The following is a 25,338-nucleotide window of genomic DNA, read 5'->3' as shown; positions in this document are numbered from 1 at the left end:
AACAAGCTTTTGAGAGACTAATCATGTACGCTAAATACCCCATCCCCACACACTGACACGCTAGTCAACAAGATTAGCCATATTGTTGGGAGTGGATTATCATCACGTACTACCAGTCAATGCAAAACGACGACAGGGATGCATGCCGATCCTCTTATCTCCTTGAGATTTCCCCGGGCCATGCACCTCTCAGATCAAGAAACTGGCAGCTGCAAACGCAAATGCATTGTACCTGTCGTATACAGTAGCTAGCTAGGCGTCAGCAATCTAGATGGCCGGCCTAAAGTTTCCACACGAGGTGGGTCCCTGCCACCTCATCCCCTGTCTTATCGACAGGGCCCACATGGCAGCCGGTGGTCACCGGAGCCGGCGAGCTCACCGGGAGGTGACGCCACTCCTCACCTCGCCGCTATTTAAGCAGCAAAAGATTTGGAGAGCAAGTATGTAAGCCACACTCATCTACAACACTGCACACTTCACTAGCCGAATCACAATAATGGATCCCACCAAGGTGAGCTCAAGCTTCTTAATTATTCCTATAGCTGCTCCATGGATACCTATCTAATGAAGCTACTTTAATTTGTTGATTTTTATAAACTTATATATATACATATATAGAAATCATATCATATATACTACTGTATGATGGATGCATGCATGATGCCCTGTTCATGCACTCGCGAATGAATAATGGACATATATATATATATATATATATATGCATCATGCAGTTCCGTCCGTCGAGCAGCCACGACACGACGGTGACGACGACGAACGCCGGAGCGCCGGTGTGGAACGACAACGAGGCGCTGACGGTGGGCCCGCGCGGGCCGATCCTGCTGGAGGACTACCACCTGATCGAGAAGGTGGCGCACTTCGCCCGGGAGCGCATCCCGGAGCGCGTCGTCCACGCGCGCGGCGCCTCCGCCAAGGGCTTCTTCGAGTGCACCCACGACGTGGCGTCGCTGACCTGCGCCGACTTCCTCCGCTCCCCGGGCGTCCGGACCCCCGTCATCGTCCGCTTCTCCACGGTGATCCACGAGCGCGGCTCGCCGGAGACGATCCGCGACCCGCGCGGGTTCGCCGTCAAGTTCTACACCAGGGAGGGCAACTGGGACCTCCTGGGCAACAACTTCCCCGTCTTCTTCATCCGCGACGGGATCAAGTTCCCCGACGTGATCCACGCGTTCAAGCCCAACCCGAGATCGCATGTGCAGGAGTACTGGCGCGTGTTCGATTTTTTGTCGCATCTCCCCGAGAGCCTCCACACCTTCTTCTTCCTCTTCGACGACGTCGGCGTGCCGACGGACTACCGCCACATGGAAGGCTTCGGCGTCAACACCTACACCTTCGTCAACGCCGCCGGCAAGTCCCACTACGTCAAGTTCCACTGGAAGCCGACGTGCGGCGTCCGGAGCATCCTCACCGACGAGGAAGCGGCGTTGGTCGGCGGGAGGAACCACAGCCACGCCACGCAGGACCTCTACGACTCCATCGCCGCCGGCAGCTTCCCGGAGTGGAAGCTGTTCGTGCAGGTGATGGACCCGGACACGGAGGACCAGTACGATTTCGACCCGCTCGACGACACCAAGACATGGCCGGAGGATCTGCTGCCACTCCAGCCCGTGGGGAGGCTGGTGCTGGACAAGAACGTGGACAATTTCTTCAACGAGAACGAGCAGCTGGCGTTCGGACCGGGGCTGGTGGTGCCGGGGATCTACTACTCCGACGACAAGATGCTGCAGTGCCGGGTGTTCGCGTACGCCGACACGCAGCGCTACAGGCTGGGGCCCAACTACCTGATGCTCCCGGTGAACGCGCCGCGATGCGCGCACCATAACAACCACTACGACGGCGCCATGAACTTCATGCACCGGGACGAGGAGGTGGACTACTACCCGTCCAGGCACGCGCCGCTCCGGCAGGCGCCGCCGGTGCCGATCCCGGCGAGGCCGGTGGTGGGGAAGAGGCAGAAGGAGACCATACGGAAGCCGAATGATTTCAAGCAGCCTGGGGAGAGGTACCGGAGCTGGGACGCCGATCGGCAGGAGAGGTTTGTGCGGCGGTTTGCTGACTCGCTGGGGCATCCAAAGGTTAGCCAGGAGCTCAGGTCCATCTGGATCGACCTCCTCTCAAAGGTAAATAACATATCTATATACTGAAAAATCAAATCTTTTTTTTCTTTTTTTACGGCATGCACGGTTTATGAAGCTAGCTTAGTAATCTCTGGATGGCATATGTATGTGCATGCAGTGCGACGCATCGCTGGGGATGAAGATTGCCACACGGCTCAACATGAAGCCAAACATGTGAGTGATATGATGGCGAGGATGGAGCTGCAGCTGGCTGCTACTGCTACTGCTAGTAGTGAACGAAGTGAATATGAATAAGAGTGTGGTTGAGTGAGGCGTGTCCGAGTTGTTCTTCAGTACTAATCGTCCACCGCCGTTCGTCTTTCGTCCTTTCCTTACCTTGTCATTGTCGTCAAGTCAAGAATCAAGAAATAAGAAGAGCAGCATGAGCATGAGACATACGTATACATGTCAAGAGCTAGTAGACTACGACAAAACTGCACATGCGCATCAGATGGATGCATATCCTCAGCCCAAACTATAGTCCGTGTACGCGTGTCCGGATTTGTCTGTAACAATGCAAGCCAAGCGAAATGGCTCTCTGTTTTCGTTATCATTACATGCATGTACCTTGCTACCTGAACCTGAATATGTATCGAGTTATCAAATAAAAGCAGCAAAAGTTATATTGCATCATTACGCCCTCCCTCGAGACAGTAAAAAAAACGGTGCGACAATATTAGTGATATAGTCCATGTGTACGGCAGCAAAATCACTAGACAGATCAAATGAAAGTGATGAGCATTAAATAAACTGATAAAGAGATATGATAAAGTTTTATAGGAATAAAACTTGTCTATACTGTTTTCCACATATAAGGTTCTTAAAAATAGTGAAATAAAACCTCAAAAAATACTGGCCCACTAAACCTATAAATAAATCTACCCACGACATGGCTCGATATTAACTGATATTTACCTCTATATATGTAATAGCAATCATCATGTTTTACATCGATGTGACCTATTTTACAACTCATGCACTTTCTAGTTTAGAGATTATTTGGCAGCGCACCTTTCGCTTGGCTACACGTGGGAAGCCAAAGAATGTTGCCAAAAAATGATTTTTGGCCTTCTCCACAAATGAATCGAGTGGAAGGGGGAGGAGGAGGGCCCACTCCCCATTAATGTGTTGTGTTCCCTACACCTCTCACCTCCTACGCCATCTCTCTGCCTATTTCGTATCACCTACGTTAATGAAGGAGGTGAGGTTGTCACTGTGCCTAGACCTCATAGACAACCTTTGTTTCATCCTCCATGCGACGAAGTGATGAGCGGAGCTTAACAGTGGTACCATGAAGCCCCTCCTTCACCGTACCTAGGTTTTGTTTGTGGATCCAAAGTTCATGCAGGCCCCCATCCCACCCCGCCCTAGCCCTTTGTGTGTCGTACCTCTCCACTCGTGCCCATTAGTGTCATTAACCTAGAGCTCGAGCCGTTAAGAGCATGGGAACATACCTACCAAACTGCCCTTAATGCGTTAATTTCTTATGTTTTGAGCAATTTAAATATGAATGTGATTATGCAAGTCATGTTTTGTTTGTTTGTAGAAATAATATTTGCTAAAGATATATATGTAAATACTAAATCGTGGTTGGCCACGTGTTTGGACTCCCACCAATACAGTGAGGCCTATGTGTTGATGTATTAACCTCGTCCATGCCTTAATTTCATATATGAGAACTCTCTCTATCTCTCTCTCTCTCTCTCTCTCTCTCTCTCTCTCTCTCTCTCTCTCTCGTGTTGGGGGATAGCCCGCTTTCTCGAGGCCTCCTCATCCTTAACAAGATCCTACCGTCCCGCTCTAATGGCATGATTGGATGATGACCTATTTGCTTTGCTTTCGCATTTCGCCATGATTTATCATATATATTTGCGCTTTCAGGTGGTATCATTGATTCGTTTCGTTGCTCGATAGGAAGTTATCACTGGTGTGGAGGCGTAGTGGTCCCGTGACAGCTGGCGCCGTGGAGAGCCGCCAATCAAGGATGGTTGGAGGCAGGTTGGATGGTTTTGCCTTGGTGCATTGGAATATACCTCGAATTTAGGGCAGTTAGATGGGCATTATGGTCCCCTTGTATGTTTCCGAACACGTATAAATAGATCCTCCAGTAGGTTGTAAAGGACACAGTGGAATGAAACCCTAACGTTTCTCACAGTTTCCATTATCTCAGCTTAGAGTCTACGCTCCTTTTTGTTTCACTAGCTTCCTAGCAGCAACCCCATGTTCGAAGGCTGGGGCCTAGAACAACATGAGGCAAATAGGCTCTAATATTGGTGCCATGCACCTGTAATGGTCAAGGTCGACATTGCATCCCTAGGCGAGTTTCCCTGCTAGGCATAGTGGTTTAGGATTGATGAAGAGGCCTTAGGCCTAATTAGTGTTGGAGGGTTGGGAGTTCAAGCTTTGTATGATTGGCACAGGCTCATAATGGTGGTGATGGAAACTAAGTACGTAGTGAAGGAGTCGACAATTGAGAGGTGAAGGAGTGCAACCAATGAGCTAGAAGAATCGTTTGTGTGGGCGAGCAATTGCCTTGGTTAATGAACGATGGGGTAAAAGAGCGGTGGGCGTGGAGCAGCTCGACGCGAAGATCCACATCAGCCATGAGCGATGGTTGTGAGGGTGGTGACTTAGAGTAGGCCATGAATAATAATGCAAGTTTCCATTTTTCTTCCTTTTTGAGTTATCTATGTGGTGAGGCTTTAGTTGCGTTAAAACATCAAATTCCGATAGTACTCTACTCCCCTTGTCCTCAGAAAATGACATTCTTGCTTTTTGATGAGTCGACTCATCTTAAACTTGACCAACTGACTAATATTTTATGATATGTGATAAGATAAATCTTGATACTACTTTTTTGTAAACTTAATTAATTAAGACCTTGTTTGGATCCCTATAGGTAATAGATATATGCTAATAGTTATCTCTTTTGAATCCAAACAACTACCAACTAATAAAAATAGCTAATGGTTAGCTAAATCTCTAGATAATAACTATCTCACTAGTTGGACCAAATGTGATAATATCAGCTAATATCTATCTTAGTAGCATTTTTTAATTAGTTGTGCATCCAAAACACCCTCTAGTTAATAGCTAGCTAATATAAGATATGAGCTATTGTGCATCCAAAAACACCCTCTAGTTAATATCTAGCTAATATAAGATATGAGCTATTAGCCAGCTAACTATTAGCATATAATGAATCAAAACATAGCTTAAATTTATGCTAGTTCGACTTAGTTAAGACATTCTTTTTTAAAAAAAAGGTGAAGGGAGTATAAAAAATCTCGCCACGGAGTCGGCTCATCTCGGGCCTAAACTCGTGGCAGAGTGCTACAGGCCCATCTGTGTCCATATATGCATATGCATATGGAGCAGCAAAGCCCAGCTCGCTTGTCCCCCACCACACCAGTCGAGATGCCGCCGCCGGCGGCGGCGCTCATGGACGAGCTCGTCGAGGAGTTCCTCCTCCGCCTCCCGCCCGACGACCCCGCGAGCCTCGTCAACGCCGCCCTCGTCTGCAAGAGGTGGGGCCGCCTCATCGCCGGCCCCGCCTTCCGCCGCAAGTTCCGCAAGATCCACCGCACCAAGCTGCTGCACATGGCCCGGGGCCAGGCCTTTAGGCGGCGGCGGCGGCGCCGGCGGCAGTGATGGCGCTGCACGTCCGTCCGACCGGAATACCGGATGGATCTCTGCGACGACGGCTTTGCGTTGCGGAGCAGGACGGTAGGAGCAGAGCCCTGGACTGCAATCAGCGTCTGCTGGAATCAGGAAGCTGAACTGAACCCCCGCTACTGCCATCGCCATTGTTCATAAATCATAATCATGATAATGTTGTGCAATAGCGCAAATTGCCAAACCCATACATGCCTTATGGCCTCCATGTACTTCATCCATTTCTTAGTTTCAAAGTAGTCGATGACTCTTGATCGAGTTTCCTAGTTACATAAATTGTATATGAAAATAGTCTATATCTAGACGCATAAAAAAGGTGTAGGCTTTGCCTTATACATCTAGAGAGCGTGCGCGCCGGTATTAAATGCTCGGTCTACACGCACGCCGTCACACCCCTTAGAAATGTTTGTCCATCTAGCGGCGACCTCCTCCACGTTTTTGCACTTGCACCCACAACTCCTCCCCACTGTTAGGGTTTCAGGGCAACGATAGGTTCAACTCCAGCGAGGTATGTCCTCCTCCCCCTCTTCAACCCGCGCCACCCCCTTCTTCCCCAACTTCGACGAGCTTAGAAAAGATGGGGTTAGTGGGAGAAAGGCTGACTAGACGATAGGATGACTAAAGGGCGGTTAGGGCCCTGGCAGCAGTAGAGACGACTGGGCTAGATCAGGGCGGGGGAGCTCCATGGCCATGGCAGAGCTCCGATGAGAGGGGTGAGAAGGCGGTTGCCGTGAGCGAGCTAGGGCAGTCACAAAGCTTCGGCGAAACTCTAGCTCATCACGGCAGGGCTAGGGGCAGGGAGCAAGGGGGCGAGAGTCATTGTCGGAGAGGGAGAACGTGTCGAAACAAGGAGAAAGGAGGGGAATGGGGCAGCGCGAGGAAGGAGACATCGTGTGGCGCGCCTAACGCATGCAGGCCATGCTTTAGCCACGTCCAAAACAAATATTTTTATACATAAAAAGGTCATAATAACTTAAAATCTATAATGTAGAAAGTATTATTGCGGGGAAATTTGTAAAGATTGAAGTGTGCACGTAGAAAAATGGAACATATATTACTCCTTTCATAGAAGAACTTGTTACTAGTCTACTGTGTGATCTCGTCTGTGAGCTTGGAGGTCCTTTTCTTTTTCGCCAAAGGAAAGTCTGTCTGGATCTTGCTGTATACACTCCTATTCCAAGTACAAACATTTTTGGTCGGTTTTAAACATACGAAACTTCAAATGGAGACACGCTGAAAACGTGGTGGTTGCAACAAAATGAATTACAAATTATGTCACTGTTCCGAGAGAGAGAGAGAGAGAGAGAGAGAGAGAAAATCCGCAGCCATGCAACAAAATTAAGTCTCTTTCTCTGCTTTATCAGTAACTTTTAACCAGATATAATCCGTATGCTGTTCCAATCCAGCTAGCTTGCCAATCTCTTCGTCAGAAACTTTAACCAGATATACTCATATGTGACTGGGACAAGACAGAGCTGGAGAGCCCATCTCGTTGATGGATGCATGAGCGTGCTCTGTTCTAGCGCAGGAGCACAAGAGCCCATGGCCCACACTATCAGGTCTCACTGGATTTTCTGTACATACCTATGCATAATATGCTTCGACACCTCCCTGGAAAAGGAGGAAGAGAAAACAAAATACATCCAAATGTTCTACGCATCAAATTCATGGGCATCATGGAAATCCCATGATATATGCTATGGAGAGGTAACCCGAGAAATCGGTCCCATCAAATGTGCATCATGGAGATCCTAACTATTCAGCTAACCCTATTAGTGCACATCAAAATTGCCTCTTTCAACTCTTCTTTCCCAAGTGTTGTCTCCACCATCACCTGCACAACAGCACATAGTATATATGTTATGTCACTATGTGGCCAGCTATAGTACGTTTTCAATCTTCTTCCACACAAAACTATTAAAAGCATACTGTCTCTAATCTACTTGGAGTTGGACATCCTGTTTAATTCGAACCACTCACTGTCTGAGGTTCAAATCCTTACCTCTTGAACATTGTTTCCATACCGTGCCAGGAGCTTGTATTTCGGACCAACCACAGGTGCCATGTAAACCTGCCAAGAAATCAACTTTGTTCAGAAAAACAAAAACTTTCAGGGAATTTCAGGAACCAAGGTGCACATCTTACCTGAAACGTCGGAGCTAACCCTGGGCTTTGGAAGAATCGTCCTTTATAGACATCTCTTACACCCTCTATTTTCCGCAGCTCTTCCATAAGGGCATCTACCTCAGGCCACTACAAATTATTCAATCATGCATCCAAGGGTTACAAGAACGTTACGCCATAAATGGAATCATCAAAAGAGACAAGAAGACAAAAGAGATGAGAGTAAAACGGCACAAGACCATAAGCTTCATAAACCATTTCAGGGCATTGGTTATCCAGGTCAGGCATTCTTAAACTCAAGACATGGCCATTAATAAAAAAAAGTAGCTTAGATTGAAGGCAACCAAAGAAAAGGAGCTGGATCATGTGGGAAGTTCCCAAGCTTAAAAAACTATTGGTAGTTCAGATTGAGCAGTCCATGTTTTCCATGGACTATATGACACAGGCATGTCTGCACCGCGAGTCCGTGACACAAATTCATCTGTACACAAAAGAAACTACAGACCACAAGCTGATGCAAGTGGCAGAGTAACACGTGCCCATACAGGAAAGGAGGAACGCTTGGTCCTCATTGTACAGGCTACACTATTGTAGGTCATAATTTAATGCAAACCTCAAAATCTGATTGCACAGGTTCAAGAGCTTCACCAAGCGATAAATCCTCACCAATTACTGCTTCCAAAGCACCTAAGGATGGATTAGGCTGCATATCGGAGTCAGTGCAAGAATTAACAAAGGAATAATTGAAACCACCAATTAACATGCTCACAAATGTGGATCAAAGGAAATGCTCCATTACCTTTACATCTTTAAGTGACAAAAATATGCGGCTATTATTATAATCCAGTTGAATAACTTTAGCATCCACAACCTGAAAATGAAAAAACAACTCAGAAACTATAGCACTGTGAGCATTTTAGCAGTATTAAACAAAACAAAGACAAATGTGTGTGATATTCAAAGGCAAAAGATAAAATCAGATCAAGGTGACAACCTATGAGTTTTTATCTCACATTTCATCGACATACTCATAAAAAAAATATAAGATATTGTTCTGAAAGGCCAACAACTAAAAAGGAAGATGGTAAATAAAGGGAGGATCACAACAGCAAACTGCCAGAATTACCTGACCAATTTTGTAAGAAACTGCTGGATCTAAAGTGTCATCCCACGAAACTTCCCATTGCTGAATCAATGCAGGAACACCTTCAACCTTTGAAAGAAATAGTCAGATGCTATATTTGATGAAGATCATACAGCACTAGCAAGAACTGGATCTACCTCAACAAATATCCCAAAGTAAACAAATCTCTTGATAGCGCACTGAACAATATCTCCAACGTTGAGCCTAGCCTGCAGAATAAGTAGTGAATATCATGCAAACCAATTAGGGTAAGAGAGAAAGTGTCTTTCCATTTCAGCTGTTAGTGGGACTACAAAAATGTTATGGTTTTCAGTCATGAACTCGTGATGCAGAAAGAAAGAGTCAAATATTCAGTTCAAGACATCTTGATTCCCTCCTACTTGCTCTAGTATATCAGTGCTGTGCAACTAGATAGATAATTCAACGTTTTGTTGATTTTTCAAGTTTGATGGCATAAGTAGACACATCCATATTAGTCAGGAGCATATAATATAAACAAGGAAAGTACCATCAGGTTTCTCTTTTTCTGGATAAATTCTTCGCTCTCTTTTGGCTTCATAGAGAAAAATATCCGCTTGGAATTTCTGTCAGCCAGGACAACTGATACTCGGAGTCTCTGTGAAACAACAGCATGCTAACTATGATAATATCAACACACAAAAAATAATAGGACACTAAATTCAGATGCATACTTGACCAATAAATGAAGATAAAAACTTGGATTTTTCTTGGTTGTATGCTCGAATAAGATCTTCAAACTTCGGCTTAGATGACTGAGATTCTTGATCCTCACCAGCTATTTTGGAAACTGAGCTAGATTCTGGTTCTATGTTTCTCTCATTAACCTCAAAACTATCCTCTAATCCCAAACTCTGCTTGTACAAGGAAGGATCACCACCCTTCCTTCTTAACCAAGTCTCAAAGGCTAAGAATTTCCACTTTGTAGCAAGATTACGGTATGGTAAGAAACCTATCAGTGAGTCAAGTGACACCTGGCAAGGAAAACATAACAGGGCTCAGAAAAGAACAATGGTATAGTTTGACAAAATAAGAAAATATATGAAAGCTAACTAAAAACTTACAACAAATCCCTTTGCACTGCAATTTATCAGCTCCACCTCAACCTTTTCTCCGGTACTTGCGTAATGCTCTAACCTTGTCCAGTCACTCTCTGTGATGTCCTGCATTAGTGACTCCGTAACTTAAGTTCAATACAAAGGTCAAGTACAGCACTATAAGGAGAACACCTAATGCCATTGAAGCTATATCCACCCTAAGAAGTGTTGTTGTGCAAAACATTTAGAGGCTAGCTCAAATATTAGGAAATTACCTCCAGTTTTGATGGTAAGACATTTCCCCCATCATCAACATAATTTTTATTATCAGTAGAATTCATCTTCTCATCTACTTCAGATGGCCATATTTCAGTCGATTCGTTTTCTCTACAAAGTAATAAACGCCATGTTAATTGTAAGATAATAGCATGCATGAAACCTTAATGACACAATTATTTTGAAAAGCACAAAAGCAGGGAATAAATGAATGCTCAATTATTCAAGCCACATGATGTTCCTAATATGTTATCAAAATGGTAGATGTGTACATGTCATAATCACCTACATGCAATCACAAGCACATAAGTGTGGAGTAAGTAATTAAATGTGCACGAAACATGGTAAGGAACATTTCATGTTCCTAAAAGAGTAAAAGTTATTTAAACAAGGTTTCAGGGCATTAGCACAGCAATAGTAAGACGCATATGTACTAGATAACTCTACAACGTTATGAAAAATAAGTGAATATCATGATGAGAAAATACACGCGTGAAATCAAACTTTCATAGCCACTGTACAAATCCTTGCTTTTCAACAATTTCAGCAATATGTGATCTTCAAATAAGGATCCAGATATCTAGTGATAAAAGTTATGTGCTAAAAATATAACTGCATAGTTCCTGAAGTAAGAACCTTTTAGGTTTTCCTTGCAAGAAAGCCTGCATAGAGAAATTGTTGCCGGTAGCTGATTGGTTATCCACTGGTCCAGCAGAAGTACTTGTTTCTTCAATGAAAGTTTGACCTGATGGCTGTAGTCCTTGAAAACACCAACATAATATTAGCATAATAGTTGAAATGAAAACAAATTATAGCTACTTCATGCCTTCCTTACCTGCAGTAGAATCATCATCAAGCCCAGATGATTCATAAACATTTTCAGTTACTAATTTTTCATCAAGACCTGAAATATGGAACATATGCATCATCAGCTTCAAAAAAACTGTTTAACTTTTGGCTCACTGTTTGGGGGAATTGTACCTCACCATTTGATTCTGGCTCAAGTTCACTGTTATCCTCTGTAGCAGAAACTGTGGCAGGGCTAGCAGAGGCATTGTCCTGCTCTGGATTAGAAGTATCTTTTGCAACATCTGGCTTTTGAAGGAGAGAAATATTCGTTAAGTCCTCGTTCATATCTTTCCTCATTTTCAGGTTAATATTTGGCTTGATTTTAAGCTTCGACTTCAAATCATCATCCTCACTCTGATACACGGTGGGTTTCCGCAAGGTGGCATCCACCTCGCTTGTTCTTGAGATGCTCCCCACCTCACTGAACTCTGTTGCAGCAGCTAAACTCTCTTTACTGGGCCAACTATCTTGTATCGGAATGCCCCGTACATTTGGTTTGCTCCCAATTGGCCGTGACAAGATCAATGAAGGTGTATCTTCATTTGCTTTGCTTCCAACTGGTCGTGGCTGAACCAGAGAAGGCTCATCTTGCTTCGGTTTGCTTCCTGCTGGTCGAAGTAAAGTCAACGGAGGCCCACCTTGGATAGGTTTGCCCATAACAGGCCTGGAAATATTCAAAGAACTTTTGCCTTCGGTCAGCTTGCTTGTTGTCGGACGTGTCGTATTCAAAGTGGATCCACTTTCTGATGTGTTGAAACCCTGGTCCTTCTTATTAGCTTCCATGCACTCCCTCAGAATATCATCTAGCTTGTCTCTTTTTGTGGCAATTAGTTTCTCTACGTCGAGGGATGAGGCATCCGGATCTGACTTCTTAAGAAGAATCTGAAAGAGTCATCCCATAAAAGATGCAAGTCAAATGAAGTGATAGTAACCATGTTTTCAGTACTCACTAGCAAAGCAGATAGCATCATGTAAACAGAAGCTAATTAGGAACAACTCCTGTGTTTCTGATGGAATTCAAATTTCATCGCGCACCTATAATTTACATTTTTTTTATTATTTGGACTTGTTATTCTTTTTAAAAGCATACTACTAGGGCCTGTTTGGTTCCCTTGCTAAATTTTAGCCAGCTAAACTTTAGTTACTTTAGTAGCTAAACTTTCAAACACACTGACTCAAAAGAAGCTAAAATAGTTTAGTCCCATTAGTCACCCAAGAGTAGCTAAAATAGTTTTAGCTGGCTAAAATTTAACAAGGGGAACCAAACAGTCCCTAAGAAACAAAAAAAGAATGGTCAGCAGGAGTAAGATATATTGGTCAGGTATACAGATAATTACCACGCATGTTGCAGTATTCTTTATTGGGTTGCCTACAACCGAGACAGTTAAAGTGAACACAACCGCTGCTATGATAGTACTAGCACCGATCATATAATTGGTAATGGAGCAATGTGAAATAAAATCCAACCCCAAAGCACGCCTAAACTTCTATTCAAATAGTGAGCAAGACGGCATTTTTATGCTGGTCATATTCTCTAGCCACAAGATAATCCTCCCATTCAAATAGTGAGCAAGACGGCATTTTTATCCTGGTCATCATATTCTCTAGCCACGACCACAAGATAATCTGAAGCAAGCAAGAATACATAGAAACGGGGCGGACCTTCGCGAGGGTAAGCTTGGGGTCCTCCCCAAGGAACCTGCCGAAATCTAGCTCCATAATGTCCCACTTGTCAAGCGGGGGCAGGTCCCCCGAGTCCCCGGCGGCGCGTGGCGGCGGCGCCCGGACGAGGCGCACCCGCCCGGCGCTGGAACGCGGAGACCCGCGGCGGCGGCGGAGGGTGAAGGAGCGCGTGGCTGCGGTGCCGTAGCCCGCGAATACGCCGGCCGCGGGCGCAGCACCCGCGTAGGCCTCCATGGCCGGCCGGCCGGCCGGAGCAAGTCGAGGAGTGGCGAAGAGGAGGTCACAGGACGCAGATGTCACGGCGGCAGTGCCGACTGCCGAGGCAAGATAACGTACGGAGTAGTATCGAGAAGGCGGGGACCTGCGAGTTCGTGTTCACAAGTAGCAAGCGTAGCACCGTGGCTTGGCTTGTGGTGGGCTAAAGGCCAGATTGTACGCGGGCTTAGGGCCTCTTTGTTTGAGTTTCTCCACCTAGGATAGGAATGTCAAATATGTTTGGCCATTTTTAATGGAGCTGCATTGTTTTGAAAAACAATGACGAATGACATGAAACATGCATGAAATTATCATTTTTAGTGGATAGTTTGATTCTTTTATGTCATATAAATTTAATTCTATAATTCATATTGAGTTGGTAGTGGAGCCAAGAGAGTTTCATTCCTATGAAAATCACGCCTTCTCTCTCTATTCTTAAAAACGTTGTTACACCATCAAAACACTTATGTGTCGGTCTATTAAATGTAAATAAAACTATAAAAAAAACTCTTATTGGGACTGGCCTAATTTTTTATTGTGTTATCTGAGGTTTTACCAGCCCTACAACATCTATATGAACAAGGTGATTTTGGGATTAAGTCAATTCTTTCAACACCAAAACTCATCTAAACCTATTAGATGATGCAAGAAGGTTGCAAGCACGTATCCATGTTTAGAAGAGTTTTGCTACACAGTGAGCTCTAAAATCCTAATAATCCAGTGAAGATTAAGCAACTACATCTCCTATATCAACCACAACGACTATTGCAACTCTTATAAATTAAAGTTGACAAATGGCATATACTCCATCCGTTCCAAATTGTATATTGTTTTGACTTTTCTAGGTATATATATAATTTTTGCTACACACATAGATATATAATAAAAACTATGTATCTACAAAAGCTAGAATGACTTACAATTTGTAATAGACATAACTTTGGCTAAACCCCGAGCACCTGAGTTCCGTATCAGGTTAAGATAGTGATGATTACACTAAGATTAAGATCTTCTAAGTATATGTTACTCCTCCAAATTCATACAAGTCACTTTGATTTTTTTTACTTAGATTTTGCTATGTATCTAGATATATAATAAAATTAATATACTAAAAAATCAAAATAACTTATAATTTAATAAAAGAGAGCGAGAAAGTCATATGTTTATGCTAAGATGAACAATAGGGTACATGAGTAATAACATACGTATATATCGAGAGATCAACACGTCGATATCACAATAAGCAGGTTCGACTTTGACCTCAAGTCCTGAACCTAACGTACGACCACAGCTAACGTCGGCCACTCGTCGATCCATCCATCCATAGACGTGTTCAACAAGGCGAATTCTCCTTGATGGCTAGCGCTCCATAAATAGTTTTTTTTTTGCGACGATCCATAAATCTTTTTGTATGATTAATTATATATTATGTAGTGTCAAAATAGCCCAAGGAGAATTGTAAGTATATCGCTTGCTTATTGCTATCATTTATACTTTAATATTAGTTTTTCAAAAGAACAAGAAGAGAAAGAATGAGGCATATATACATATGCAACGGCTTTATCATTTAGCTGATAAACCATGATAGAAAATACTTTTGTCCGATTTGTTGTGAGAGAAAAAACACTACTAAATAGCTCACAGATTTGGCTAATAAACTCAAACGAACAAGCTTAGACTTTTTGGCTGAATTAGTATTGTCGTCAAACTATTCAATTAATACCTCGATTCATACTTACTTCAGCATGCTCACCTCCCTCGCTGCCCACAGCACACGATCGTGGCCTTACGGCCATAAAAAAAATTGCGTCTACAGGGACTCAAACCGTCGACCTCTAGCCTTGAGCCGCGGAGGACTAGCTACTCAAGCTATACAAAATTATTGTAAAGGTGACATCCGCAACAGTATTTAATAAGGGCAAAGAAAAAATATCACTAATTAATTACTCTTTAAGTATAATCATCTTCTAAACGACAACTAATTCAGGTATGGATCGAGAAAGTGTTGCAGTGGCAGTGTGGCACGATGTTTTATGCTACTGATCCATGTGTGTGTTTAATATATATTATAATAAATGGAATGGAATCAACCACCATCAAAATACTTAAATGTTAATTCCTACTCCCTTCGACTCAAAAGACTTCATTTGTATTCTCATATAGTTCAGTCCAATTTTATTGGAATGAAGATCGACCGCGCTATCAGTTCGTGTGGTCCATTTTGTGGCGCGTGTCCAAATCAGCACGAGTTTTGGAATGAAATGAAAATAAATAAAAGAGAGAAATATCATATTCCTTAAATATATACTAATACAGTAATTAATAAAGGAAAAGCAGAAGGGGGACCGTACGTCGTCGGGTGCTTTATTTATTCCGACGAGATAGCGCGGCCGCGGCGCCATCATATATTGATGGACGGACCTTCCATTCCATTGTATTGTTATTCGGTGGAGGACGGAGGACAATGACATGCATGCATGGAGCTAAGCTAAGCTAGGCCACAGAGTCTGTGTGCGGAGGGGATCCCATCCACATCCACATCGAGATCCGGTATGCCAATGCCATGCATGAGAGGCGTACGTGAGCACACGTAACCGAGCCACCACCACCAGCTCTCTCTCCCTCTCTGTCTGTCTGTCTGTCTGTCTCTGATGATGATTCATCAGTGTCGCTTCATCCATCCATCCACTATACTGATATATATAAATATAATAAATATACGAGTTTGGTTTCATTTGCAGTCTTATCAGAGTATAAATCTTGCTCGCTCTCGACCTTCTCGAGCTACGATACTAGCAGGAGTATTGTCTGTCTCTATTAACACAATCAATCTCTCTTTATTTCAAGCTAAGTACCCACAAGTACGGCCGATGGCGGTCCTGAGATTGACGCGTGTACTCAACTATATATATTCACTGTACTGTACGGCACCCGTGACTCACCGTCTTCACGCACTACGTACACTAGCTAGCTTGCCGGAACATGAAACGTATTACTTATACCAGTTAATTAACATGAAATATATAATAATCGACGTCGTCGACAGTGGCGGAGCCAGAATTTTAAACTTGGGTATTCCTACTTTCACAAAGTTAATTTATAGGTTGAAAATATAGTCAATTATACTGCAAGTTAGCAACTTTAAACTAATATTTGCTTTCTAGAATATAGACTTCTAATTGAAATGCTAGTTTTTTTACATGTTTTGAGCTCAAATGTGCAAAATACTATATATTATAGCATTATACATTTATATATATAAGTGTATACACATATTTACATAGAAGTGTACCAAAATAGTTGGCTATTCCCGGGAATAGCGGGGAATACCCCTAGATCCGCCACTGGTCGTCGAGATCTCTGATCCATGCAACTGAAAATAATAGCTTCTTTCAGCTCCCACTCGCTCAATCTATGTAGGATTCATGGAGAACATGTTTTAAGGAGCTCCCACGTATAGAGATGGTTTAATTTGCCAAACTATTCGCCAAAACAACTTCAGCTGTACCGATAGAGTTGTTCATGGAGCTAAAAAAACAGTCACTAGTAAACTGGAGTTGTGCCAAACGATATCTTAGCTTTGACTTTTCTAACTTTAGACCAGGTTTATAGAAAATGCATCAGCATAGTATCACATTAGGTTCATTATTGACTGTCTTGATACTAGTTTATTTGTTTCAAATAAATATAAATATTTAATATATTTTTTGTAAAAACTTGGTCAAAATCAGAGAATTTAACTTCGAACAGATTAAAGGCTAAAGTGAACTACGATTTGGAGAGAAATAGTAAGCCTTCTAGCTTACTGATGCTAGATATAGATGAAAAATTCAGGAGCAATCCCGAAACTTATACGATGATATTATCTGAGTCCCCAGTAATTCTCAATTTTGATATCTGAGACCCCAACTTTACAACTTACAATGATTTCTTCTATTTTTCTTATCCAAAAAAAACTTCAGTTTGGTAGAGAGTCTCCTGTCTCTAGAGAGAAACAATTTGAAAAAAAACTATAAAATGAGACCTAATATTCATTAAACAATTTATTAAGCAAGCATCAAATAAAGTCCACGGTCGATGAGCTCTCCAAATTCTCAAATTGACTGCTGTCGCTCACAAAAGCAAAAGGAGGGGGTACGTATGCTACGTAGCTAGCAAGCTGAAAGTAAAGGTTGGTACGAATCGGAAAAGGATTAGTCGTCCATACGTCCACTTGGCCGTACGTACCTGTCAATAGTGTGTGTGCCACCGCCAAAACACTTGGACGGATTCGGATCTCATATCCAAAAGTAATCTAACCATATATATATATATATATATACTATACTACGTGTGGATATCTTGAACATAGAAATAGATACTATTAATTTACTCGAGATTTGTAATTAATAAGCTAAATTTTGAGCTATATAACATAGGCCTTGTTTAGTTCCAAAAAATTTTGCAAAATTTTTCAGATTCTCCGTCACATCGAATCTTTAGACGTATGCATGAAATATTAAATATAGACGAAAATAAAAACTAATTACACAGTTTGGTCGAAATTGACAAGACGAATCTTTTGAGCCTAGTTAGTCCATGATTGGATAATATTTGTCAAATACAAACGAAATTGGTACTATTCACATTTTGCAAAATATTTTGGAACTAAACAAGGCCATACTTTATTCTTGATCTTCGTGCACATTAAAGAAAAGGGGAGTATATTAATAGTCCCTCCAAAAAATGTCCATGATATATAGTTGCCAATTATATAGCATCTCTTCTTTTCTGGCTCGAAAAAAAAAATGAAACAAATTAAACTAGTTTTTATATTCCGCTAGAAGTTACAGGCACATGCATGCAAGAATTAGATCATGAGGTTTTGAGACCAGACAAATTCTTGAGACCAGACAAATTAATAATTTGAATAAAAGCACTGTGCAACCGGCTTAAAAAACACTGTGCAACCGCACGTTCCTTTTATTTTGAAAAGTTTGCTTCCTCCTTTTCATATTAAACAAAAACCATATACCTAGCCAATGATAGATAGATCTTTTGTAGACCACTCCATTGTCATGAAATAAAAAATATATGCAGCTACATATATGTTGACATTTATTTTTTGCAACAAAAATTAATTGTGGGATTTTATTTGAACCATTTGGTCTTGCTTTGTGATGTGCACATTGCCTGTTTTCTCCCTCACAGTTTCTTATTGTTTCAAATTAGTGATGAAACTCTATTCTCTAGCATTTTAAAATTTTGTATGGTTTTTTCTTTGTTTTTATTACTTCGTGTTTCTTGCTAATTATACAAAAATTTGTCTTGTATCCATATACAATATTACTGGAGTTGTAGCATTTCTATTTTTGTCCTGCACTAGCGTGAAAATTCTTTGTAAACATATAGCAATTAAAGGTGGACTATCTATTCTTTGTAGTGTTTTAAATACTAGGATACAGCGCGGCTCACACATTAGCTATCGCAACAACATCGTTGTACTAAATAGCAGTACTGTAGTGGCTGAGCAGAGCTCTTCACTAAACAGTATAGCTGACGATTGAAAGCATTGATTCTATATAAGTAACTATATATCGGATGCATTGTTAAACATTTATTAAGAATAAGGGTGTGTTTGGGTATCAATTCAATTCGGTTTCTCGTATAAACGTTTCTACGAGAATCTAATTAAGAGCTTTTTCACCTGAGCTTATCTGTTGAATCTCTGCTAACTATTTAGTAGTGTTTTTCTCTCACAATAAATCAACGTACAGTACTTTTAGTCATAATTTTTCAGCCAAATGAACATATGCTCTAATAAATCTTTGCCGAACAAACTCTTGCTAGATCCAATATAACCTTTAGACGAGACAAGTACTTCTTCGTACTAACCGATAAAAGAGTATATAGGAAATATATTAAGAATTGTGCTAAATTTGAACATACACTTCAAAATTAAGTGTAAAGTTAGTAGAAAAAATTTTGGAGGCAAAAAATCAAAAAAAACTTTACCAAGAGCCAAATTTGGCACTCGGCAAAGACCATCTGTGCCGAGTGTCAAACTTCTGGCACTCAGTAAAGACTAACGGTGTGTACCACCGTCACCCTTTGCCGAGTGCCTTGCTTTGTCGAGTGTCCGACCGAGCTTTGCCGAGTGTTTGGCACTCGACAATGAGGCTCTTTGCCGAGAGTCTGGCTTTGTTGAGTGCGGCACTCGGCAAAGAGGCTCTTTGCCAAGTGCCCGACTTTTAGCACTCGGCAAAGCTCCACTTTTCTATAGTCTAACCTTTAGACGAGACAAGTACTTCTTCGTACTAACCAATATATAAAAGAGTATATCAATGACCCTGGTTAATCGGAACACACTTATATATTCTTAATAACTCTTGTGCCTGCTGGCTAACCTAATTAACTAACTAATAACTAAACAGCTACGTACGGTAGGCTAGCTGTAGCTCTTCATTCCTCCCCCACTTGGTTTTGTTGCCACTATTTGCATTTGCAGCCACGACATGACCCACAGCTCCAACCACAGAAACCATCCAACCTCTCAAAACCTCTGGGATCCTCCTCCTCCCTTGTGTTGTGGCTACCCACACCACCACATCTCTCTCTCTCTCTCTCTCTCTCTCTCTCTCTCTCTCTCTCTCTCTAAGCTTGGCCCGGCCGTTAGGGTAGGGATCGAGCAAGCCTAGCTAGTACACTGCACTAATTAAAGCAATAAGGATTAGCATCAGGCACGGTTGTCTAGTCCCAAAACAAACAAGAGGCACCAAACCAAAACCAAGAAAAATCCAAACTTTCTCATGCAGGATCCAGCTAGTAGACACTAGACAGTATAGCAGATTAATTTAGCACAAGCACAGATGAGCCATGACGAAGAGGAAGCAGCAGAGCAGAGCTAAGCTAAGCTAGCTAGCTAGTAGATAAACACGTACACATGCACTAGTGCAGCTCCAGCAGCCTCTGCAATGCCCGCAACGCGGCTATGATGAGCTCTAGCTAGTCCATGAGCAACCCCTCTTCTCCGGCCTCTTCTTCCAGGTCCAGCAGCGCCGCCGCACAAGAGCACCGCCTGCCGGAAGAGGAATCCCAAACTCTGCACCACCACAACGACCAAGAGGTAGCCTCCGCCATTGCTGCTCCGTTTCCTCCCAGTAGCTGTGAAGCTGATCATCAAGCCCACGACGACAAGGACGCCGAGCTGTCGCCGCCGCGCTGCGAATGGGAGTTCCGGCTGGCGGCCACCGTGCCGACCACCGCCCTTCCCGGTGCGTCCGACGCCATCGGCAGCGTCGACTTCGACCCCACCGGCCGCCTCCTTGCCACCGGCGGCATCGCCCGGAAGATCCGGATGTACGACGTGGCCTCCATGCTGCTGCCGCTGGATGATAGCGCCGGCGCCCGAGCCGGCCCCGCGGCTTGCATCTGCGTGCCGGCGAAGCTGAGCAGCGTGCGGTGGCGCCCGGGCGGCGGCGGGGACGCGTCGTCGTCCGTGGTGGGGTGCGGCGACTACGACGGCGTGGTGACGGAGTACGACGTGGAGCGCGGCGTGGCGTCGTGGGAGCGCGACGAGCACGCGGGCCGCCGCGTGTGGTCGCTGGACTACGCCCCGGGGTCGGCCATGGCGGCGTCCGGGTCGGACGACCGCACGGCGCACGTGTGGGACCCTCGCGCGCCCTCAGGCGGCTGGGCCACGGCGCGCGCCGGCGGCGCCGTGCTGTGCGTGGAGTTCGACCCCTCCGGTGCGCCCCACCTGGCCGTCGGCTCCGCGGACCGCCGCGCCGTCGTGTACGACGTCCGCGCGCTGGGCCGCGGCGCCGTGGCGAGGATGGACGGCCACGCCCGCGCGGTGACGTACGTGCGGTGGGCGGGTCCGGGTCCGGCGCGGCGGGTGGTGACGTCGGCGGCCGACGGGACCCACCGTCTGTGGGAGTGGTCGGGCGGCGCGTCGGCGGCGGCGGAGGTGGTGGTGGAGGCCGGAGCAGCGGCAGCGGCAGCGCGGGAGGTGCGGTCGTACAGCGGCCACGCGAGCGCGCGGAGCTTCGTGGGGATGGGCGTGTGGCGCGGGGCGGGGCTGGTGGCCAGCGGCTCCGAGTCCAACCACGTCTTCGTCTACGACCTCAGGTGGGCCAAGCCCATCTGGGTGCACCCCTTCTTCGCGTCGCACGGACACGGAGGGGCCCACGGCCCAGTCACCACTGACGCTGCTGCTGCTGCTGCTGCTGGTGGGTTCGTCAGCGCGGTGGCGTGGCGGCAGGGCAGCCACAACGACGGCGACCTCGACGGAGGGGCGCTCGTCGCCGGCGGATCCGACGGCGTGCTCAAGGTGTTCACGTGCCGACGGCGGAGGGAGACGGCGGGGGACGACGTCGTCCGTGCATGATGGCCATGCATATGGCCTCCTCCTTTGACTGTGATAAGGCATTGAGGCGGAGGAAGAAGCATCTTCCCATTTCCTTCGTTCCTCCCTTCCTTGTCGTGCTTTTTATTACTTGTTCCCATTTTATTGTTTGTTTTTATTTCCTTTTCTTTCTTTCTTTCTTTCAGATAAAGAAAACAAGAGTTCAACAACAACAGCAACAAAAAGGGCAATTAAAGTACATGTTTAGACTGAAATTAAGTGAGGGGAGGGGAGAAATTAAAAAGGGTGGACAGAAGATGAGAGACTGTGACTGATGATGTTGAGGATGATTCTTTTTTTTTTCTTTCTTGGTGATGATGATGCATCCCTGACAATGTACTGATATATTTTTTTAAGCAATGTAATAATAAGAAATCCACGATGACTGGCACCATCATTTCTTTATTTACACAACGAGTTCACAACTCAAATGCCTCTGCACAAACTGGATGTACTATTCTGTCCTCTGTTTTTTTTATTGCACAGGCAAACACTGCATTTCTGCTGCAACAATGCAGTACAAACTTTCTCCTTCAGAGTTCAGAGAACCTGCTAGCCAGGCCTTTTGCTGCAACTCTTCTGTTATTATTATTATTATTATTATTATTTAAGATACGATTGTGTTGTGCTTCATTTCATGGGCCTCATTAGAGCTTCGTTGTTTGTGTCGGCCTGCTACTGCTACCTCACAAATCCATTTCCTCCTCTTCCTCCCCAAATACTGCATTACATCAGGTATCTGGGTTTTGTATGTAGGAGTGCTAAGCATTGTTAGCCCTGGGCCTGGGCCTGTCTCCCAACACAAAAGTGGAGAATGTATTAGGTGTGTACGCGTACAGCACAAGCATTAGTCTGCGAGGTCAACGTATAACTGCATCAAAAGTTCAGAACTTGCAGTAGGTGACTGTTGAACTGACTCTCCTGTCTTGCTTTGTACTCACTAGGTGACTGTTGTGTTTCTGGTCTGCCATGGCTAGCTCCTTTGATGTACATGTACTCAAGCTCGTCAGGCTTGGAGAACTACGTCTGTTATCTCCTACTGATCCCAAAAGATGCAATATATAGTCGTTCGTCATGGCTGACGCAGAACCTGAGAACTCGTGTGGTTAATAGTTATTATGCCATTATTTCCTTTGTTCTCGCATTACATAGACTCAAAAGGCTGGCATATACACATATAGCATATATAACAACTAGGTTTCTATGACCAGCATTGCACACTGCTGTCTTCAGAACTTACAAGTCTGCTCATACATGGATGGCCTCATCTCTTCCACTTTGGCCTCTGGGCACTGGTCGGCATCCAAGGATAATGCATTTGCACACATCTGGATAAGCTTTTCTTTGCTTGCACACACTAGCTTGAAAATTTTTTCCTCTTCTCCTCTTCTCCCTTAAGGGGTGTTCTTCTCCTTGCATCCAAGGATAAGCTTGCACACACTTAAAAATAATAATTTTAAGAGCACAAGATCACAACCAAGAAATGTCACACCTTGTTCTTCATTCATCATGCAAGCACAAAACCACCATGATTCGTATTTGAGCACAGATGTCCACTCAAAAGCCACAACTCAGACTGATTAGATTATTTTAGTGTACATGCTTAGCAAGATGACATACTTTTCTCAGCATCCCCTATACTTAATCCTGCAAAGACATACTGACAATTTGCAGTGAGGGCATCCTTGATGATTCGGCGTGTATGTCCTCGTATGAGCTGGACCTGCTTATCAAAGCCCCCAATCTCGCCTGCCCCGGCTTCTATGTGGATTATAATTCTCAAGCAAGCAAGCATTGACTTGCATCCCCATCATTGCAAGTACAGACAGATGAGCCCCAGTGCATGTTCCCAGCCACATTGTTTAGTCAGCAGCATATTTCGCATATCGCCATCGTTTCCGCGTTCTTTTAATCCGTCGGCGAGGATTCTAAGCACATCCTTTCGCATATTTACATTACGCTCTAAGATGGACGGATCATGGATATGACAAGGACAAAAAGTCTTTCTGCCGGTGAAGTTGTTAAACTGGGGTGTGGAGAGTTCAGTTCAGACTTAAGGGTGTGCTCTCATTCAGAGTTTCAGACAAAAGATTCCTTTCCATCGCCGCCTCCATTCAGAGCAATGCAAATAGTTTAACCAGTGGGTCCTAGTTTTTTTAGTGGAAGATGCGAATTCGTATGGCGAGTAGGTGTTTGTCCACATGCAGCTGCGCCAAGTCAATTTGCCAACAAGTATAGTTTTGCATAGCCCCTACTATTTTATAGCTGTCGGCTAATGCTGAGAAATACTAGTTGTTTTGAATTTGATTTTTCTCGTAAGCGAATCGCCGTGTTTGATGCTGAGGCAGGCGGAGAAGAAAGAGGGGATTAAGACGCCCCTTGAGATCACATGGAATTGTCCTCTCTTGTAGGACATGGTTGCGTATTAAAATAGGACAGAGATATCAAGCATGATAGGAGCCCCCCTCCTCCTTCATGTCATATCATTAGCTACCTCTAGTTTCTGTCTTTCTAAGGGGATAGCGAATTCTGCTCATATATATGTCACTCTCCTAGATATGGGGTAAACTATAGCTAAGCATTAGGTCATGCCTCTTTGTTTTTGGTTCTCGTGCCTCGCGAGCAAACTCGAGTGCATGTTGTTACCTTCATTTTGTTTTCAGTCTTTCAGAGAAGTTGCAATTGTTTGGTAGATAGATACACTTGTTAAGCGCACTGTGTCAGTACTTGTTTACTGGCGCCAGTGTGATCTGCTTCACTATATATATTTTTTTATTGAATGAGCAGTAAGAAAGCTTCCAGTTGGAGTTATCTGTTCTTATTTAACTTTGCTAACATTCATAAGATGTTCACAATTTCTGGCATCCTGCAACAGAACAGGCTATGGGAAACCTTCATTTGTAAATATTGATGTAAACCCCACACAGCATATAACTAGCGCATAACTGGGATCTATCAGGCTTCATCATGACGCAGTTTTAGCTTTGGTTCATCTGTCGTTGTAGAGAAGGTCTTTTCTTTTTCCTAAGTGCGGAACGCAAGAACAAGGGAAGATAAAAGTAGTACCTGAACTAAGATTCTGAAAACAACTAGTGCCAGGAAAGGACAAAGTTATGAGGGATTCATTATGTCTAATAATGCCTTAGCTGTCAGACTCGAACCATTAGTTATCCTGCAACTGAGCATCGTATTATCAGTGTAGTAACCGAGTTCATGTCCCGCTAAGAGGATCAGAAAAAGAATGGTTTATGATGTTTACTATATGAAGCTACATGGAACGGCCTGATTAGGAGCTCTAACAAGCCATTCTGCCAACTCAATTGATCTGACGGTGGGTGAAAGCAGCACTGTGATTGCATCCATCCAAGCTCCTCTCATCATTGTGGGGTTTGTGCTATGACTAATGAGCCTGTCAGCTTCAGAGGTCATTGTTTATGCATATACCAAAGGTGCATTACTTTCACCGTCTTGATCCTTGCAACAACTAACACAAATCCTTCTGGATCCCAGCTAGGCTGTCTTTTCTTGTGCCCATGCATGTCTCTCCGATTCATCCTTTGCCTTCTCTAGCTCATATGCCTCCTCCCAATGATTGCCGTCAGAAGAGGGATGGATTAGTCAGTCAGGCCCTGTCATTGCCAATCCAAGTGCCCGTCCGTTCATTGCAAGAACAGCTCATGTCAATGCCCCTCGCCCATCATTGGTCGAGACAGTCTGACCTTCATAGCCCTGATTATTGGATAACAATGTTCTTTA

General features: G+C 44.1%; 4 protein-coding genes across 4 annotated transcripts; 3 read left to right on the top strand and 1 right to left on the bottom strand.

Annotated features, from left to right (window-relative positions):
• LOC8068221 (catalase isozyme 3) lies at positions 379–2,768 on the top strand. Its single transcript, XM_021460018.1, has 3 exons — positions 379–511; positions 732–2,138; positions 2,254–2,768. The coding sequence occupies exons 1-3, from the start codon at positions 497–499 to the stop codon at positions 2,311–2,313; spliced, it is 1,482 nt and encodes a 493-aa protein (XP_021315693.1). The 5' UTR covers positions 379–496; the 3' UTR covers positions 2,314–2,768.
• On the top strand, positions 5,406–6,151 carry LOC8085198. Its single transcript, XM_021459377.1, has one exon. The coding sequence runs from the start codon at positions 5,493–5,495 to the stop codon at positions 5,784–5,786; it is 294 nt and encodes a 97-aa protein (XP_021315052.1). The 5' UTR covers positions 5,406–5,492; the 3' UTR covers positions 5,787–6,151.
• Positions 7,139–13,296, bottom strand: LOC8068220. Its single transcript, XM_002451336.2, has 15 exons — positions 12,921–13,296; positions 11,396–12,140; positions 11,245–11,313; positions 11,046–11,169; positions 10,409–10,520; positions 10,161–10,259; positions 9,771–10,070; positions 9,587–9,694; positions 9,216–9,287; positions 9,061–9,147; positions 8,734–8,805; positions 8,548–8,637; positions 7,956–8,063; positions 7,813–7,881; positions 7,139–7,644 (listed from the first exon to the last, which is right to left on the bottom strand). Exons 1-15 carry the CDS (start codon positions 13,173–13,175, stop codon positions 7,570–7,572), a joined length of 2,385 nt encoding a protein of 794 aa, XP_002451381.2. The 5' UTR covers positions 13,176–13,296; the 3' UTR covers positions 7,139–7,569.
• LOC8068219 (WD repeat-containing protein RUP2) lies at positions 19,540–22,013 on the top strand. The gene has a single exon (XM_021458325.1). It carries the CDS (start codon positions 20,188–20,190, stop codon positions 21,562–21,564), a length of 1,377 nt encoding a protein of 458 aa, XP_021314000.1. The 5' UTR covers positions 19,540–20,187; the 3' UTR covers positions 21,565–22,013.

This window comes from Sorghum bicolor, chromosome 4, assembly GCF_000003195.3.
Source record: "Sorghum bicolor cultivar BTx623 chromosome 4, Sorghum_bicolor_NCBIv3, whole genome shotgun sequence".
In the NCBI taxonomy this organism is placed as follows: Eukaryota; Viridiplantae; Streptophyta; class Magnoliopsida; order Poales; family Poaceae; genus Sorghum; species Sorghum bicolor.
This window is presented reverse-complemented; position numbering and strand designations above follow the sequence as displayed.

Bases quoted from the DNA above. Each gene is read 5' to 3' on its own strand.
- LOC8068221 (XM_021460018.1), top strand. The intron at 2,139-2,253 runs GTAAATAACATA...ATGTGCATGCAG, and splicing joins GGATCGACCTCCTCTCAAAG to TGCGACGCATCGCTGGGGAT.
- LOC8085198 (XM_021459377.1), top strand. From the start codon at position 5,493: ATGCATATGCATATGGAGCAGCAAAGCCCAGCTCGCTTGTCCCCCACC.
- LOC8068220 (XM_002451336.2), bottom strand. From the start codon at position 13,175: ATGGAGGCCTACGCGGGTGCTGCGCCCGCGGCCGGCGTATTCGCGGGC. The intron at 10,071-10,160 runs GTAAGTTTTTAG...TTTCCTTGCCAG, and splicing joins GCAGTGCAAAGGGATTTGTT to GTGTCACTTGACTCACTGAT. The intron at 9,288-9,586 runs GTACTTTCCTTG...CTTATTCTGCAG, and splicing joins AGAAAAAGAGAAACCTGATG to GCTAGGCTCAACGTTGGAGA.
- LOC8068219 (XM_021458325.1), top strand. From the start codon at position 20,188: ATGAGCAACCCCTCTTCTCCGGCCTCTTCTTCCAGGTCCAGCAGCGCC.